The following is an 18821-nucleotide window of genomic DNA, read 5'->3' as shown; positions in this document are numbered from 1 at the left end:
GACTACCTCAAAAAGGTGCTTCCCAAGAAATCTTGTGGGCTTTCTTACTTGTGCTTTTAGTTTGTTCTGGCTTCTTTTTACGGTAGCTTTTCAATTTATGTTAGCCAAAGAGTCACAGAAAAGTTGCAGGGGAGGCCCAAAGAAAATTCCCTGGGGCACTTCTCTAGCTTCTCCTAATTAATGTATTTTGTGATGCTTTGTTGAAAGTATCTGAATTCTCTTTAAAATGTGTCAATTCTTTTGTTTTCCAACTTTTTAGGGTCCCAAACAAAAAAAGGTATGTAGAAATTATGTTTTCAAAATACATAGTTTTATGAACATACTGTATGATGAATGTCTTATGGAACTTTGTGATAATTTTCTATTTAGTTGTAGTTTACTGAATTTACTACCTCACCTTTTAGATAATAATATTATTTACATCATCGGATAATTCTTCATGACTACAAATGTGTTTCCCATTTAATGATATTTCTAGTAATAAATCACTTTTAGTTCTGACCTGTGTCTGGTGTGGAGGCTTTAGTTTTCCACTGTAGAATATGTTGGGTTAGTCCTACTTTTTATTTATTTCAGATAAACATACACCATAGTTACAGACCTGTTGTGACTAAAATAGGACCTTCAAGCTAGCACACACTCGTGGTTTCTACCCTGTTTGTACAGCTGGGATTTCAGGTGTGAGATACGGTGGCACACTTAAGAACTAATATTAAAAAAAAGAAAGAATTTTTTTCAAGTAAGACAGAATCTGTTGGTAGACTAAATATGGCCTGTAATTAGGAGATTAAAATGTCTACTTTGAAGTTATCAATCTACAAAGCAAAGAGAGGAAGAAGACATCTCGGACATAGGGGGTATGTGGCTCTCAATCGTGTCACCCTCGTTCTAGGGGATGTGACGTCTGTGAGCAGCAGGCATACATTCAGGCAAACACTCACACACATACACGGTTTTAAATGTAGCAATATGGAGCATGCTCTGTGTCTCTGAACGCCAAAGGAAACACTCTGGAAGGCTTGGATGACAAAGATGTGCGAAATCGCAACTGCAGTGAATGTGCCAGACTTTCACGTGGAGCAGTTCCTGGACAGTGTATATGGTGGCTGCTGAGATCTGGAATGATGGAGTTTAACGAGTAGGAGAGGACACACAGGCCGCCTGCAAATGCGGTGACTTTATGTACGGTGTTGAGTATGGAACTTTGGCTTTCACAGGGTCCTGTAACTAGTGCCCAGGGCATGCTAAGGATTCGCTGTCCACTCGGTGGGTTCTCAACGCATATGAAAATGTGCCTCAGATATAAGTTCTGGATCATGTTGCATATGTACATGTTTGAGTTTGAACAGACATGCCAAGACACACATGTGGTAGTCAGAGGACCACTCACAGGAATCTGTTCTCTCTTCGTACCGTGTGAGTCCTGGAGATTGAACTGAGACTGTCAGGCTTGGCAGTGGGCGCCTTTACCTGTTGAGCCACCTCGCTGGCCTGGTAATTATTTTCAGCCTGTGGGCGACTTATGACCAGGAGCGTGCCATCTGGGGACTGACCTGGGGCCGTGTGTACAGCAGGCAGACCCTCCACACTGCGTTGTCTTCTCCAGCCCATGTCACCTTCATTTTTGTATCTATAGCATTAAGTACCATGCCTGATCTATCACGGGAATTGAATTAATGTTTGTTGAATAACTGTGTGGAAGCCAATGAATTCGTGCTGACACAAACTAGCTGCCTTGGCTATTGAACTACTGTACATAAAAATTGGTTTCATAAAAATCAATAATTATTTTCGTAATTGCTATTTTTTTTTTCTTTTTTTCGGAGCTGGGGACCGAACCCAGGGCCTTGCGCTTGCTAGGCAAGCGCTCTACCGCTGAGCTAAATCCCCAACCCCTTATTTTTTAAGATTTATCTTTAAAATGTGTGTATCTAGTGCAGGCCTGTGCAATTTTATCTGCACCATGAGTGCCTGAAGAAGTCAGAGGAAGGCATTGAATCCCCTGGAGCTGGAATTACAGGGGGTTGAACTGCTTGACCTGGGCCCTGGGAAGAGCAAAAGTTCACTCCCCTTCCAGCCATCTCTCCTGCAGCTCGAGAGTGACTACTGATTGAAGGGAAGCATTCTAAGTCCCGTGGGAATGTGCTGACAGCCTCTTTAATGTGTGGTCTTTGTTAAGGCTCCCACTAAGAAAAAGATAACCAAAGCTGAGCGATTGCGTCTGCTGCAGGAGGAGGAGGAGAAACGCCTGAAGGAGGAAGGTACTGCACTCCGGATCTCCCAGCACAGCGGAGCATTAGCCAGGGGTTGGCCCCCACACAGCCACTGGGCGTTCTCCACAGGCTTTAGTTTTATCAAGGATTCCCACTGCTCAGAGCATAGACTACCAGTGCACACAGACATCTGAGCATGCTGCCAGACAGATCAGAACTAGTCCATTCCACTTCTGACAAACAGCTGATCTTTTGATGTTTTGCCCCATACAATATTTGGGCCCTGTTTAAATTAACAAAAAACAAAACAAAAAAAAAAACAACCAAAAAAACATTGCTTCTCAGAAATTCAAATTCAGGTGATCAGCCCATGTTTTTGCTGCTCGTTTTGTCTGGCTTGCCTTAAAGTGTTTATAATCTACTGATAAAAAATGGGCACATTGGTTCAGACTGTGTGGTAAGAATCCTGAACCTAAAACTTATTAGCAGTGAGAAGTACACACTAGCAGAAGCTACATACAACAGCCTGACTTGTTTTTTTAACCCTGAGGGTTTTTTTTTTTTTAAAGACTCATGCTATGTGTATGTGTGTCTGAACATGGGTATGCACAAGTGAATTGAGGTGCCCCCGGGCCAGAGGTGTTAGATCCCTCTGAATCTGGGTACAGGAAGTTGTGAGCTTCATGATGTGGGTGCTAAGAACTAAATTTAGGTGGGTCCTCTGCAAGAACAGTGCCTGCTTTTAGAAACAGTGCGAGCCCAGTTTCTCAATGTCTAACACTATCTCTTTGCTCGTTAAACTGGAAATCCCATTCATTAATATTGACCAGTCATCATAAGTATTGGAAAATTAAATTATTGGTGTTTTTAAAGACCGCATGCGTGGAGTTACAGCTGTTAGACTCTGTCTGCAGATTGATGTCAGGGTTGCTAAGGACTCCATCTCTTTTACCGTATATTTGCCCTTTGTGAGTAATAAAGCACATTGTGTTGTTTGCTAACTGACCTTTATGGGTTTGTTTATTTACTGAGGGACACTCATACTTTGCCATGCATGTAGAAGTCAGAAGACAACGCCTGGGAGTCCTTTCCCTCACAGGTGGAATCTGGGAGGCAAATGTGGTTCATTAGATGGCTCAGGGTCCTGCCTTTGCCTTCTGAGCCATCCCCATGGCCTTTGTTGGTCGTTTTAAATACTGGAAATGAGAAAATCCCAGGATCTAAATCCTGGGCATAGGATTTATAAACTCCTATGTTTAATGTTCACATCCTGCATCTGTGTCTGTCCACCACACATACAGTGCCCATGAGGTCAGAAGAGAGCACTGGGCCCCCTGGAGCCCATACAGATGACTGTGAGCTGCCATGCAAGTCCTGGGAATTGAGCCCAGGGCCTCTGCAGGAGCAGCTAATGCTCCTAACTGCTGAGCAGCTCTCTGGAGTCGATATTTCATGTTTTATTTTAAATAGTGAGAGCAGGAGAAGCTTAAGGTTTGCAGGACTTGCTGTTCTTTCCTTCCACAGTGTGGGTGTCAGGGATTGAACTCAGGTTGACTTGACTGCAAGAACCTTTATTGGGTGAGCCATTGCACCAGCCTACTCTCCATGCAATTCTTTAGGTTTGCTTTCATTTTATGTGATTGCGTGTTTGCTTGTACCTATGTCTGCACACACGTGTGTCAGGTCCTCTTGGAGGCAAGAAGAGGGCATCGGATTCCCTGCGAGTGGAGTTGCCATGTGGATCAGAGACTGAGTCATGTTCACTTTTACGCTGATGAATATTTAGTGTTCAGAGCACTGCTCTCAAAGGGATGCTTTCATACAAGGATGCAATGTACTTCACTCTGGGTTCCTGGGCTGGAAAGTGAACATTTTCTCTTCTCTGCCACACAGTCGAGGCTGTGACCTCCATAAAAGGTTCGGCTCTGTGTTAGAAATACTCAGAGGAACTCCGAGAATGTAAAACGCTGTGACTGATTCCCTGCAGTTGACTCCTGATTTCTCTTTGGTTCTTCAGAGGAGGCTCGACTGAAATATGAAAAGGAAGAACAGGAAAGGCTAGAAAAACAACGGATTGAGAGAGAAAAGTGGAATCTGCTGGAAAAGAAAGTAAATAAGTATGAGTGTCAGCTGGGCTGCTACCCACTCCTGCACCTGGGGCTGCAGTGTGCCCAGCCCTGCATTCACTGCATGTGGGGGCATCCCCTCACACGTGTTTTCAGGTAGAGAAGTGAACATCATTGGTTTGCTCGCTCGTTTGACTTACTTTTTCACACAGGGTTTCTCAGTGTAGCTCTGCTTGTCCTGGAACTCTTTCTGTAGACCAGGCTGGCTCCAAACTCACAGATCTGCCTGTCTCTGCCTCCTGAGTGCGAGAATTAAAGGCATGTGCTGCCACCCCCCTGCCATTTTCCTTTCTTAAAACAGGGTCTATGCAGTGCTGGCTGTTATGCAACTCTGTGTAGACCAGGCTGGCCTCAGACTCAGAGATATGTCTGCCTGTGCCTCTCGAGTGCGGGATTAAAAGCACAGGCCACCCTACCTGGCCGTTGGCCATGTCTTTAAAATCTCTTTACATCCAGCTTAACCGAGGACACCAGTGTTCCTAGGTTAAGGCCAGCATTTTGTCGTGTGTTTCAGCAGAAGCATATGAGAGAAAGCTCATCCTGTACAGGTAGATTACTGAAATGGGGGGACAGTGACACAGGGCTGGGAGATGGCTCCCGTGGGAAAATGTCCACCTTGAAAGCATGGGCTATAAGCTCCCCATGAAAATCCAGGTGACCTGGCTGCTTATGGCTCCAGCACTGAGGGGCTGAGGCAAGTGGATTCCTGAAGTGCATGGCCAGCCTGCCTAGTCAAACTGACAGGCTTTCATTTTAGAGAGAGGTCCTGCCTCAGAACATAAAGGAGAGGGACCAAGGAAGAACACCTACTGTTAACTACTGCCTGTGTGCAGACACACGGGCCTGTGTTTGCATGTACACACACATACATACATTCGTGTGTATATACACATGCACACACGCACACGCACAGGCTTTCACATGTGCTTGTACGACACAGTGGGAAAGCATCTGCTTAGCTTTCAGATCATTGTGGTGCCCTTGAATACTGCACCAAAACTAAACAAATGGCCGCTGCTGCTGCTGCTTCCTTTTCTCTACAGAACTGTGCTGTGCTGCTGAAGCCAGAATCAAACGCCAATCTGGAGTGATCCCCCTGCTTCAGCCTCCTGAGTAGCCTCCCCAAGCTTAAGGAGTGAGCTCTTTGCTGTGGGATGTGAAGCTGCACCAGGGAGCACAGGCCCTTGTGAGCGGTGCACACCCTCCACAAACCAAGCATTGCTCTGCGGCAGACTGTGTTCTTAGAAAACCCCAGGCCAGTGACCTGTTTACCTCCAAATACTGAAGTTTCTCATTCTCTGCTATCAAACACCACAGATGTGTTAGGCAGGGTGGCGGATGCCTTTAATTCTAGCACTCGTGAAGCAGTGGTAGACTTGTTTTCATAGAAGTTCAAGGCCAGCCAAGCCTACATATCGAGACCCCACCTCAAAGAAAAACAGTATCGTTGCCAAGCACGGGGGTGCACATGTTCAAGCACTTGGGAGGCAGAGCCAGGCAGATCTCTGAGCTGCAGGGCAACCTGGTCGACAAAGCAAGTTCCAGGACAGCCAGAGCTGCTGGTACACAGAGAAAACCTGTCTCGGGGAGAAAAAGGAAAACAGCATCTCCTATGTTTATTTCATTACTAACCAAACCAGAAGTTTTTAAAAGATTTGCTGTCCATTAGATGTTTTTTTCTAATATTTTGCTTGAATGCTGAACCTTGTTATTCCAAACGTTGTGATGTTCACCCTTGACCTGTGTTCAGCTGAAACGCTCTGGAGAGCACATCTTTCCAAACACTCAGTTATACAGATTCTTTCTTGGGACACTGTTGCCTTTGGTGTGTATAGGGGTACTTAATGCCTCTTCCATTTTATCGCATAAAGGGAAAACATGTGACACTTAGGGTTAGAGCTAGCTTGTCAATTCCTGCCTTCTCGTCATCAGGACATTCTGGCCTGCAGCCACCACCTCCCCTCATGGTCCCACCCCTCTCCCCCAGTTAGTGTAGTGTGGGATCACTGCTCTAATTCAGACCAAAACATGCAGAATTGTATCATCTCACACCCGGGGCAAATAGTATCTCCCATAGTGGGACCTGTAAGCTACTTTGAAGCTACTGTTTCAGGCATCATTGGCAGTTTTATTCAAAGTAACAACTCTTTCTTTGGGAACTGTATATTCAGCCACATGACCCTTAAATGCTCCCCTGAAAGCCATGCAAGAGCCATCAGCTGCCTCCTTCTGTGGCAGGACCTAGAAAGGAGAAGCGAGGAGTTGGAAGAGCTTGCTCTGCTGGAGTGTTGTTTTCCTGAAGCAGAGAAACAGAAGCGGGAAATGCGAGTACAGGCTCAGGTGAGGCTTTCTCTCCTCTGCAGCTCACTGTGGGGTCTCGAGGGAACAGATACTGATTTTTATCTTGGGAAACTTTATTAGGGAAAAGCTCCAGGCTGGTGAGATGGCTTAGTGGTTAAAAGCGCGCACTATTCTCGTAGAGACCCTGGGTGCTTCCCAGCATCCATAACGACCACAAGTGACTAGTTACCACCAGTTATCCATAACAACCACAAGTCACTAGTTACCACCAGTTATCCATAGTGACCACAAGTCACTAGTTACCACCAGTTATCCATAGTGACCACAAGTCACTAGTTACCACCAGTTATCCGGTGTGTGTGTGTGTGTGTGTGTGTGTGTGTGTGTGTGTGTGTGTGTGTGTGTGTGTATGTATGCCCTCTTCTGGGCTCTGCAGGCACTGCACACACAGGAATACATACATTCTTAAATCTTCTAAACATCCCTCATCTGGCACATATATGACTGTGTTCAGGGGAAACTGATGCATGTAGAGAGCTGCTGTCAGTAGAGGGACACTTGGAGTGTCCACACTCCTCCCTGTTCACTCGGAAGTCTGTCTGATCCATTGGCTTGCACTTCTGTATATTCCTCTTGGTGCATACAGACTTGGAAGGAGTATGGAAACCTGGATCAGACACATCTCTCAGCACCGTTTTCTCAGCAGGAGGGGCCTTCCGTCATGTCTGAGCAACCTTTACAAGAGGGGCTTACGTCATGTCTGAGCTACATTCTGGCAATTCTCCAAGCATGATCATGATCACATCTGTGTGTTGGTCCCTCTGTAGTGATGTTGGATGTTACTAGTCTCATTGTCTAGGAGTGCTGTCACCCGAGTCTCTGGAAGGTGAGACACTTCAGTGGTCTGGATTCTGTTCATGTCTCTGCCCCATGGCCTAGCCCCCTCCCCCTCAGACTCCCTACTCCCTGAGACATAAAAACACTGAAGTCATCCTGGCGAATGGCCCGATCCCCTCCAAGCACCCAAGTGACAGCACAGTCCCACATCCAGGCACAGGTAGAATGACTGAGCCTGAAGAGGAAGCCAAGTCCAAAGCCAGGATAGGCAGAAGGCCAGGCCTTTCACCACACCGAGCCTGCAGAACTGTTCTGGAAGAAACTAAAGAGCTACATGACAAGGAAGTAGATCAGCCCTTATTGCTGACATGGCCTCCCACCACCCCTAAAACAAGGCCTATCCCAGAGTAACCAGAGGCTCTTGGTTACTGTGAGTACCAGGAGGTAAGGAAGCCACAGAAGCAAAGTTTGAAGCTGGCAGAGGCTTCCTCATGAAGTTCTTGTCTTTAAAGAATTCATGTGCATTGAAAATGAAACTTGTGGGGAGCCAGGAGCAGCTCTGGTTGGTTCCTGTGGCTGGTTAGATGGTGCAGGCTGAGGCCCATTGGCTGGCTGGCTGACTGCAGCTAGTGAAGTTGTTCTCCATGCCTCTCCCACAGTCTGGTAAGTGGTGTCCAGTAACATCTCTGGCTTTGGTTCTCACTACTCACTGTGGTTCTGAGACCGTCCAATTTGGTGAATTGTGGTTTGATGTGCTCTTTGCATAGATAAGCGCCCATGGCCCTGTAATCAGCACCTTGCTCGGTTAAAAGAACAGCTATGTTGGGAAAGTGCTTGCTTTGTTATTTTGAGTGCTTTTCCCTCTGCTCAATGAAGAAGTAAGACATTGGAGGTTTATTCGGGGAAAGACAAAAAGCCCCAGGTCTGCACGCTAACAAGCCTCAGCTAGCATTTGCCCTTAGCCAGACCTTGTGCTGACTCTTCCCTGGTAGATGACAGGAATAAGATGAAACTGAATACACAGGCATAGGAGCTGACACTTAGAGCAGCAATCAGAGAGGTCAGTTAAGTGCAAAATGGATGGATGGATGGATGGATGGATGGATGGGGAGAGATGGGGAGAGATGGTTTGTAGCAAGATAGGTATGGTGAAACTCATTCACCCCCCCTTTGTGTATGTGTATGTGTATGTGTATGTGTATGTGTGTGTGTGTCTGTGTGTCTGTGTGGTCTGTCTGTCTCTGTTCCAGTCTGAGATGCCCCTGCCTCAGCCTCCCAAGTCCTAGCCCTCCTCCATGCTTGACTCCAGTCTTTTCTTAGTTCATTCGCAGTTTTGTACAGCAGAGTTGCTTTCTGTAAATACACCAGTGTTTGGTGTCTCTCCTCCACTCCCTCAGTGGCAGGCCTAAGCTAGTGAATAAACTGTGTAATCGTAAGAGTAAGGTAAAACTCTCCATCGTACCTTTAGCGATCCCGTCCAGAGTGTGATGTGTGATGAGGTGAGAGGTCAGTGCTGTAGGTGACTTGTCCCTATGGCCTGGTGACCACCCTGTCCTTACAAAGGGGAAAGGAGGATGAGATAGGGTGAGACTCTCCTTGAGTGCCTCTCTCATGAGCTTTCCTTGCAGGAAGACTGAGGCCGTGACAGCAACGAGAGTGTTATTCTGAAGTGACTCCTTGCTGAGCACTCCCGAGAGATGCCCACTGGCAGAGGGATGCACGCACTGATGTCTTTATAGTGAAACAGTTGAAGGTGTTAAATACAGTGGCCCTGGCCCGTCACCCTCACTCTTCCGATAAAGATGAAGGATAGACAGTTGGACTGCCTTACCAACGCCGCTGTTGAGGTTGAAGAGGACAGATTCTAGCTGGCCTGACAGTGGGTGAAATGCTCCCATGCAGTACCACATGCAGCAGACAGAGGCATTGCTGCTGCAAAGATACCGCTTTAAGGTTTATTTTGGTGCGTGTGTGTGTGTGTGTGTGTGTGTGTGTGTACAAATGTCTACAGATAAGTATTATACACTTACTGGATTACAGTGTAAAAAGTACAACTTTGACACATGCTGGGAGACCAAGCTTCCATGTGCCTCACTTCTGGTAGATTTTGGAAGCAAATCCACAGTCTCTCTGAAGCGTGGATTCCGAGGAAATGACCCTGAATTAAAATATGTAGGTGTAGGGCCTGGAGGATGGTTCAGCGTTTAGAGGCATTTGCATTGTAACCATAAGTACCAAAGCTTGGATTCTGCAAGGCCAGCATCCTCTGCAGATGCATGTAATCAATCCCAGCTTAGAGAGGAGATGGGGTGTAGGGGATCATTTGGGTTGACAGGTTTCCAGCCTGTCCTAGACAGTGTGAGCGATAGGTTCAGAGAGGGACCCTGCCTCAAAAGAAAGGCGGAGAGTGATGATGATTCTAATGTTCTCTTTTGGCCACTGTATGTGAACATAGACACAGTACACACACAAACACACAGACACACACATATACACCCACACCACATACATATACACACATGTACACACATGCACGTACACACATGCACACACACATGTACACACACGCATGTGTACACATGTACACACATACACACACCACACATACATATACACACATGTACACACACATGCACGTACACACGTACATACACACATGTACACACATGTATACACACATGTACACACATGTATACACATATGTACACACACATACACACACACACTAGTAAATAATATATAAGAGTGTGTCAGGCCATCTAGTTTAATCAGAAACCATAACTTTGGAGACAACGTAACTGTGAGAAGACCAGTTGGAAACTCAGCATTAAACAGGCCATGATGCTAGAGTTTAAGCACAGCGTGATGACGTGCAAAGTCTACATGGACAATATGGTGAGAGGACTCTGGAAACACCAATGTCAGCTCTCAGTCAGAGAGAACCAGAAAAGGAGAAAGCACAGCCTCCATCTTGTGAGTGCTGTGAAAGACAGAAAGCAAACGGCTCGCACAACCTCAAAACAAACGCACAAAAGCAAACAGAATTTGTGCCCCAGGTATCAGTGGAGATTAGAAATTGTTTAGATGAAACGGACACTAGTGAGTTGGAAAAGTGGTGCATGCCTTTAATCACGGCATTTAGGGGCAGTCTCTGTGAGTTCAAGGCCAGCCTGGTCTACACGAGGGGCTCCAGGACAGCCAGGACTGCATAATTAGACTGGATTTCAAAAAAGGAGGAAGCACCTGTGGAGGGAGGTGGGGAGACCAGTTATTTGAGTTGATTTCTTTGGTCATATAGTTTATGTCATTGTGTGAATTGTGGTATATAAGGTTGAGATGTCAGATTTCAAACAAAACAAAACAAAATGTAGGGGCTGGCAAGATGGCTCAGTGGATAAAGGTGCTTGCCGCCAAGCCTGATGACCTGAGTTCAATCCCCAGGACCTACATGGTGGAAGGAGTGAACTGGCTGCTGTGCAGGCTGTCCTCTGATCCGCAGATGCACACGGTGGTGTATGCATGTTCCCTTCCCTCAGTAAAAACCACAACTTTTAAACGCTACCTCCCTCTCGGTGTTTTCATGAGTGTGATCCCCTCGCATCTGTATCCCCAGTGGAAGCACTACACCGAGTGTGATGGGAGCCCCGATCCTCGGATTGCCCAGGAAATGAACACGTTCATTAGCTTGTGGGAGGAAGAGAAGAACGAGACCTTTGAGCAAGTGATGGAGAAAAGTAAACTGGTTCTGTCCGTAAGTACTGCCGCCTGACCACTGGCTAACACCCAGGGCGGTTCTGGGCCCTGCCTGTGCTCCCATGCCTCGCTCCACACACAGGGTTCTGAGTGGTTCCCACACCGCCTCAACCCACCGTACAGAGCAGAGCTCGGACACAGCGTTTCCTACTCCATCTCATGGAGGCAGATGAGACTGTGTGTGTGTAGCTGGCTCGGAGGTACAGTGGAGACCTGTCTTCCCAGCTCACCTCTGTTGCTATGGCGTGGGTTTTAAGTGGTCCCTGAAGGCTCAGTGTTGCTGTCTGGTGAGTGCTGGGGTTCTTAGGAATTGGGAAATGGCTTCGTTACAGTGAGTTCTTAAGGGAATGTTGGGATCCTCTCAGGCTTGGAACTTCTTGGCTCTGTTCTTCCCTCCCCCTCTTCCTCCTCTTCCTCTTCCTCCTCATTACCTTTTTAGTTTCCCTGTGACAGTTTCATGCCTGATGCTGTGCCTTGCCCAGCTTTACCTTCTTACTGAAGGTTAAAAGGGCCACAACACCCCAACTTCTGTATCTACAAATAAGATGGATAGACTCATCTAAGGAAACATACTGAGGGGAAAAAGTAACTTTAGTATCTCATTGAAAAAATAGGTGAAATACTTTAGGCCATGGGAAAACTCTGGAAGCCATTGGAATTGTGGATGGATACTCTACAGTCTGTCTGTGACTGCTAGGCTCACGCCCCTTTAGACGTACACACAGAGCAAAGCCGCAGCGAGAACAAAATGCACTAGAGTGGCTGGAACCTCAAACTACAGACAATAGCACCAGACACACTCTGCAGAGGACCAGGAATATGTTTGCATCGTCTTTAGTGTATATATCCACTGAGGTTTCTTAATCACAAACACACTGGAAGTCGTGCTGAATCGACACATGAGCACACAGCAACATGAGGGATGGAGAGAGGGAAGAGCAGCCACCCGTGGTCGTGAGAGTCAGCCGGGACGTGGGTGAGGTGACCTCGAGGGTCAGCCGGGATGTGGCAGGGGACATCTGAACCTGTACAGAGTAGGAGTGAGGGGAAGCAGTTTACAGCAGCTGTGTTGATAGTCACCTAGAACTAAAAGATAGGGATCCTCTTAATTCGCAAAGTCCAGCAACTTCAAAGAAAGGATATAGACTTAGAACATTAATGACACTCACACATGCATCTAGTGTGTATGAAAAAGAAATAACAATATGGAACACACACACCTACCCCTAATGTGTTGGAACCCCCAAACACTCTTATATGTATGGAAATCCCCTCTCTCACACACACACCAAATATATAAGCTCTCCCCGCCACACACACTAATTTTCCACCTCTGGACATCAACCAGGTACCTACAGTTTAATGCTGACATCACCTACCTAGAGTTAGCATAGTCCCCTGTGTGTTAAGGGTTTGATTCCACTTGTCTCTGCATACCTTCCAAGTATCTCTGGGTTACCTGCACCTCTGAGCAACCAATTCTAAATAGGGTTCCCCAAAGTCTGATTGTGGATGAGATACTCTGTCCTATTGGCTCACCAAACAGAGGAAGCTGGTACTTATGCTTGGTATGAACACCCAGGAGGAAATGCACAGGGTACAGCATGTGGGGACGGTCGATATGGTCTCCCGAGTTCTCTGGGCGTTCTGCATGTCAGCGGCTTGAAGTGTTCACCACCCAGAAGGCTCTCTGAGCCTCACATTGAAAGGGTCTGAAGGAACTATCAGGATGGAGGCAGGAGGGATCACCCTCAGGGCTGAGGTGCACAGTGAGAGTCACCACAGCAGCACACACTCGAACACACTCAGTCAGATCAGTTTCTTCTGCCCCAGCATGGAGGAAAATGCAGTCTTGTTCAACAATAACAGAGGATCAGCTAACATGGCATCAGCTGGTCTCAGCTGGTTAAGGCTGGATCCGCTCTAAGCTGACCACTGAGACCTTCCTGCCTGTGGGGTTGGACACAGACAAGGGCGCTCCTTGGGATAGATGTTTTCCTTCTCTCAGGCCATCCCCTTCCATGCCCCTCTGACTCTCTCCAGGTGAGTGATGTGACATTCTTTACTTTCCAGCTGATTGAAAAGCTGAAGTTAATTTTACTGGAAACTCCGTCGTGTGACCTGGACAAGAGTACTGTCCTGCAGTACCAAGGGTCAATTCTGCGCCTGCAGGAGCTCCTCAGTCTGAAGGTGAACGTGGCCACAGAGCTGCTGCTTCGAGTACGGGCGGTATATCTCTCTCAGCACTAACCCTAACCGGCTGCCTTTAGCAGTCGTACTGTGTGTCGTGGCCCACTAAGGTCTCTAAGAACCCTACCATATTCAGGGCAGATCAAAGGACCCACACTTATGTGACTTAACAACTGTTTGTATTTATTTTCGAAAGAGACCAGCGTTACCAGCCAAAAGCTCATTTTCCTCACATTCACCAAGGTTCACTGAATTCATTATGGAACCTTTACAAACTAACATGAGATAGCTACTCTAGGTGAAGCAGCTGGTATAGATTATGGTGACTGACATCCTAGTTCTCCAGTTTAATTTTGAAAGTATTATATTTAAACATGAGACTTAAAAGATGGTAAGTCCCCATATGGGACCTATAATTTTGCTGTAATTTATAGATGAAAATCAAATTTTTAAATGTTTCATCTTTCCTCGTACCATTCAGAAGTTTGTGTGTTACATTTTTTTTTTTTTTTTTTTTTTTCGGAGCTGGGGACCGAACCCAGGGCCTTGCACTTCCTAGGCAAGCGCTCTACCACTGAGCTAAATCCCCAACCCCTGTGTTACATTTTATCCCCCAAAATCTCCCCAGAAGTGAGAAGATCCAAATAACTTCTCGGCCCATATGCACCATAAAACTCCTAAGGTCAGAGTCCTAATACAGCCCTCAGTCTAATTCTCCCACGAATGTGTTTTAACATACATCCTGTTGCGTGTGTGAAGAATCCTCAGAACTCAGCCTACAGGCATACATCGTGTTCAGCCACTCTGGGTTCTTTTAGCTGAGGACCGGGCTTGGGTGGCCTCACTGCAATGTAGTCTAAGTCTAAGCAGCTCGGCAGAGTGCTGGGCTCACTCTTGCTGTAACAGACATGCCGCCACCTTCTCGCATCTGCTCTGTGCACTCTAGGAGAGAAATCAGGTGAGGAGGTGTGGGTGTGTCAGTGACTGAGGCTTTGCTAAGAGGAAGCACAGTATTTTTAATCTTGTTTTATACATTGTGTTCCAGCTGAGGTAGAGTACAAGTCAGCCCTTACTGCATCAGGGGAGCCGGGGGCCTGGGGAAGCCTCTCCGTAGAGCACTTGGTAGCAATAGGACTATGCAGAGCACCTCACAGTAGGGCTGTTCGAGTCAGCCAGCTTCCTCCAGGAACTCCTGTCCCTGCCTCGGTAGGCTGACATGACGGGAAGCCACCAGACACTGACAGTCACTTTAACCAGTGACCCATCTCCTCTGCCGTTTACCCGGATTATTCTTTTAATAATACAAGGAATCCAGTTTTGTGCGCCTTTCCTAAACTGTGAGACCTCGTGAGGCTCTTCTGTGTTTTCTCTTACAGCAAGCTAGTACCTTAGCCGATCTGGACACCGGGAATATGGAGAAAATCATCAAAGACGAGAATGTTACCCTGTACGTGTGGGCAAACCTGAAAAAGAATCCAAGGTACCCCATCTCCTCACCACTTCTCCGTAGACGCCAAGGCCGGGGGCATTTAGTAGGGTGGCTTGAGGTTCAAGCACCAGTCCCTGGAGGAGGCACCGTATCCTGGTGTCTAGAGCAGGGTGCGCCATGGGATGCCGTGTCTTCCTTGCTGCTCACACAAGTGGTGCACATGTAAAAAAAAACCAAACCAAAACAACAACAACAACAACACTGTGCATAAAAAACAAACCTTACAAAAAGAGCTAGGAGGCCTCTGTCCACTCTCACCCGTGCCGAAGCCGACCGCGAACTGCTAGGTGCCCTGCTTTTGCCTCCCCAGGGCTGGGGTTCCAGGTCTGTGACATCAGACCTAGCTCTGAGCTTCATTTTTAGTCTCATAAAAGGAGGGAATGTAATATTTACCAACTTGTTTTTCTACAAAGTGTGGTTTCTATTGACTTCAAGACAGCGTGTCAGCCTCTTTTCTGATCACACCCAGGATCATGAAGGAAATTCATCTGTAGAAGAGAGGAAGCCGGCATGCTCTCCCACAGTGGGGACAGGCAGGCGTGGCCTTACTCTAATAAAGACAGGAGAGGGTTACAAGGGTTAACTCCGTGGCAGGCTGGCTGCTCCTAGAAGGTCTATCAAACTGGGCAGGCACTGAGAGAAGGCTGTGTAGACTGTATTTGAGAGTCATCAGGGATAAATCAGTAGTTTTAGTGACGTAGATTCTTCTGATATGAACTATGTTCACACATATGGAAGGGCCATTTGGACCTCTTAGAGTTTATTCAGAGAGGCCTCCTCTGCCTGTATTTTGTCAGGGAAAACCAAAGCTCCTACTGAAAACCCTGGTAAAGTAAGCAGCAGTTGAAGCTGCAACCAGCCTTGCCGGGCGGAGCACAGCACCGAGAGGCTCCTCAGGAGAGACAGAAGTGTAGGGCGGAACCCAAGAGTGTCCTCAGGAACACTGGGTGCCCTCGGGTGCAGTGTGAGGCCCAACCCGTTCCCGCGCCCTCACCTCTTGGCTCTCATCAACTGATTTCTGGCAGGTACCGAACTGTGAGATTCTCACAGACACAAGTCGGATTTGAAATCCCCAGGATACTAGCCACAAGCAATGTCGCCCTGCGGCTTCTGCACACGCACTATGACCACATCACACCCTTGTTCTCCACTGTTGCCACTGAGGAAAAACACGGGTCCATAGTAGCAGAGGATTTCAAGGAAGAGGAAAGAACAGAAAAGGCTGTCCCCGAAGAAAACGTCTCTACTGAAGAAGCTGCTGACGAGGCTGAGCAGCTCAAGGCTGAGGAGGAAAGAGAGGTCAGCAGCATCCCCGAGGAGGAGGTCAAATTCGACCTCACGGTGGACACCGTCACACAGAAGGTAGGATACTCCGTCCGTCTGTCTGTCCATCCATCAGTCCACCTGTCCGTCCACACGCCAGGCTAGGTCTCAAACCTACAGCAGTCCTCCTACTTCAGCCCTTCACGGGCCGGGGTAGCCAGCCTGACTAACTTTGCCCAGGTTGACATATTCTGGAAAGTTCCTACTTTGCTCTGTGCAGTAAGCATTGGCAGGCCCTGGAGCCATTCTCAGGATTTTCCTGGAGCAAAGAGATGCTACTTAGAAGCCCCTCCTCGCCTGTGCCCTGGTTCTCTGTGTCTCTCTCCCCTCTGTTCTCCTTGTGGGAGCAGTGGCTTCAGCCTCAGGCTCTGCCGTCTTGTGGTCCATTGGTTGCTGCAAAGCCCTGAGACCAGGGTGCAGCTGCTTGGCATGCCCGTCCGCACCTTCTAGGCAGCTTGCCCTGGAATGCAAACTTGCAGCAAATGCTTGCGCAAACCGGAGGGATTCATATTTTTTCGTTATTCCTCCAGCACTGGCTTTCTAAGACTTGGTCTCACTATGTGTCTCTCGCTGGCTTGGAACCCCAAAACCTCAGCATGAGCACAAAGGGCAGAATAATACAAGTCTGTAGAGAGCTAAGGAATAGACTGTGTGAATTTGAAATAAAAATGTGAATTGGGCCCTGAATGACTCAGTGGACAAAGGTGTCTGCAGACCTACATTTGTCCCCAGGGCATTCGTGGTGGAAGGAGGGAACTGACTCCTGAAAGCTGTCCTCTGACCTCCACATATGGGCCATGGCACAATGCATGTGCACACACACAAACATGCACCCATTACCATCCATATACAAATACATGTAAGTTTAAAAAAAGGAATCATTTGATATTCTAAAAGCACATAGAGAAATCCTGTTTGAAATACAACAGTTGTATCAAAAAAATTAAAGAATCTAAGAATCTAAAGCAATAGAGAAAATGGGTGTGTGGTGACTGCCCATACAGGAAACTGTGTGTGTGTGAGTGTGAGTGAGTGTGTAAGTGTGTGTGTGTGTGTGTGAGTCCTCTGTGTGTATGTGTGTGTTGTGTGTATGTGTGTGTTGTGTATGTGTGTGTGAGTCTGTGTGTGTGAGTGTGGGTGTGTGTATGTGTGAGTGTGTGTATATGTGTATATATATGTGTGGGTGTGTGTATGTGTGAGTCTGTGTGTGTGTGAGTGTGTGAGTGTGTGTGTGTATGTATGTGTGAGTATCTGTGTGTATGTGTGTGTATGGTATATGTGTATGTGTGTGTGTATGGTATATGTGTGTGTATGTATGAGTGTATGTGTCTGTGTGAGTGTGTGTGTGAGTGAGAGTGTGTGTGTGTGTGAGTGAGTGAGTGTATGTGTGTGTTGTGTATGTGTGTGTGAGTCTGTGTGTGTGAGTGTGGGTGTGTGTGTGTGAGTGTGTGTATTATTGTGTGTGATGGTAACAGGGAAGTTTAAAGGCCTGCAGGGTGGAAAAGTGGACAAGGCTGCTGCAGAGCTAGAAACAACTGGCCATTTTTCTTCTTAAAAAATCTACCAGTTCTCAGGAGAAAAAAGCAGGCCGATCTTTGTGAGATCAAGGCCAACCTAGTCTACATTGTAAGCCTCTGTCTGAAAAACAAACATAAAAATTTCCTTCAGGAAATAAGATTTTTTTGTTCAGTTTCATTTCAGCTCTGGGTATGGTAGATCTCTCAGAAATGGGCACCTCCTGGTCACTGTTTTGATTCTCGGGGAGAGGAAAGATAGCATCCCAGTCCCCTGAAGGTCAGACATGGCCACCTGACATCCCAGTCCCCTGAAGGTCAGGCATGGCCACCTGACATCCCAGTCCCCTGAAGGTCAGGCATGGCCACCTGACATCCCAGTCCCCTGAAGGTCAGGCATGGCCACCTGACATCCCAGTCCCCTGAAGGTCAGGCATGGCCACCTGACATCCCAGTCCCCTGCAGGTCAGGCATGGCCACCTGACATCCCAGTCCCTGAAGGTCAGGCATGGCCACCTGACATCCCAGTCCCCTGAAGGTCAGGCATGGCCACCTGACATCCCAGTCCCCTGAAGGTCACGCATGGCCACCTGACATCCCAGTCCCCTGAAGGTCAGGCATGGCCACCTGGTTGGCTTTAATAGTAAGACAGGAAGCGGTATGTGAGTTGGGAGGAGGACATGGCAAATAGCCCCAGCATCATCTCAATGTAAATAAGAATTTAAAATAAAATAAAAAGAAATGAGATTTATGCACAGTATGCAGGAGTCGCAGTCTGGAAGTCAGGACAGAGCAAGTGAAGCGTCATCACAAGAGTGACAAGAGACTGCAGCTTTCTCGGCTGTCGGTGTTGGACGATTGTCCACTCCGCATCTAGTGGCTTTGATTCTAGTTAATATTTGGTGGGAATCTACCAGTATCTCACATGAGAATTACATTAACGTAAAAGCTGCAAAAACAACAGTTAGAAACTATATAAATTGAACCATGGGTTGAATTTGCAAAACCGAAGCATCCCGTCTTAGGGATCAGTCAGGGTGGCCTCATGGAGCTGCAGTTTGTCAATTGAGGTCAT

At 47.2% G+C, this 18821-nt stretch overlaps 1 protein-coding gene across 1 annotated transcript in view; it reads left to right on the top strand.

Moving 5' to 3' along the window:
* The window catches only part of Casc1 (cancer susceptibility 1), a 37160-nt gene that overhangs the window by 2367 nt on the left and 15972 nt on the right, over positions 1-18821 (top strand). Inside the window, exons 2-9 of the mRNA XM_032905395.1 lie at positions 260-277; positions 2180-2261; positions 4231-4322; positions 6578-6679; positions 11091-11228; positions 13304-13450; positions 14797-14900; positions 15935-16271. Of these exons, the coding sequence (XP_032761286.1) occupies positions 260-277; positions 2180-2261; positions 4231-4322; positions 6578-6679; positions 11091-11228; positions 13304-13450; positions 14797-14900; positions 15935-16271 (1020 nt within the window). The remainder of the gene's footprint in view (positions 1-259; positions 278-2179; positions 2262-4230; positions 4323-6577; positions 6680-11090; positions 11229-13303; positions 13451-14796; positions 14901-15934; positions 16272-18821) is intronic.

The sequence above is a fragment of the Rattus rattus genome, chromosome 6 (assembly GCF_011064425.1).
Source record: "Rattus rattus isolate New Zealand chromosome 6, Rrattus_CSIRO_v1, whole genome shotgun sequence".
Classification (NCBI taxonomy): Eukaryota; Metazoa; Chordata; class Mammalia; order Rodentia; family Muridae; genus Rattus; species Rattus rattus.
Note: the sequence above shows the minus strand (reverse complement) of the source record. Positions and strands in the feature narration are given on the sequence as shown.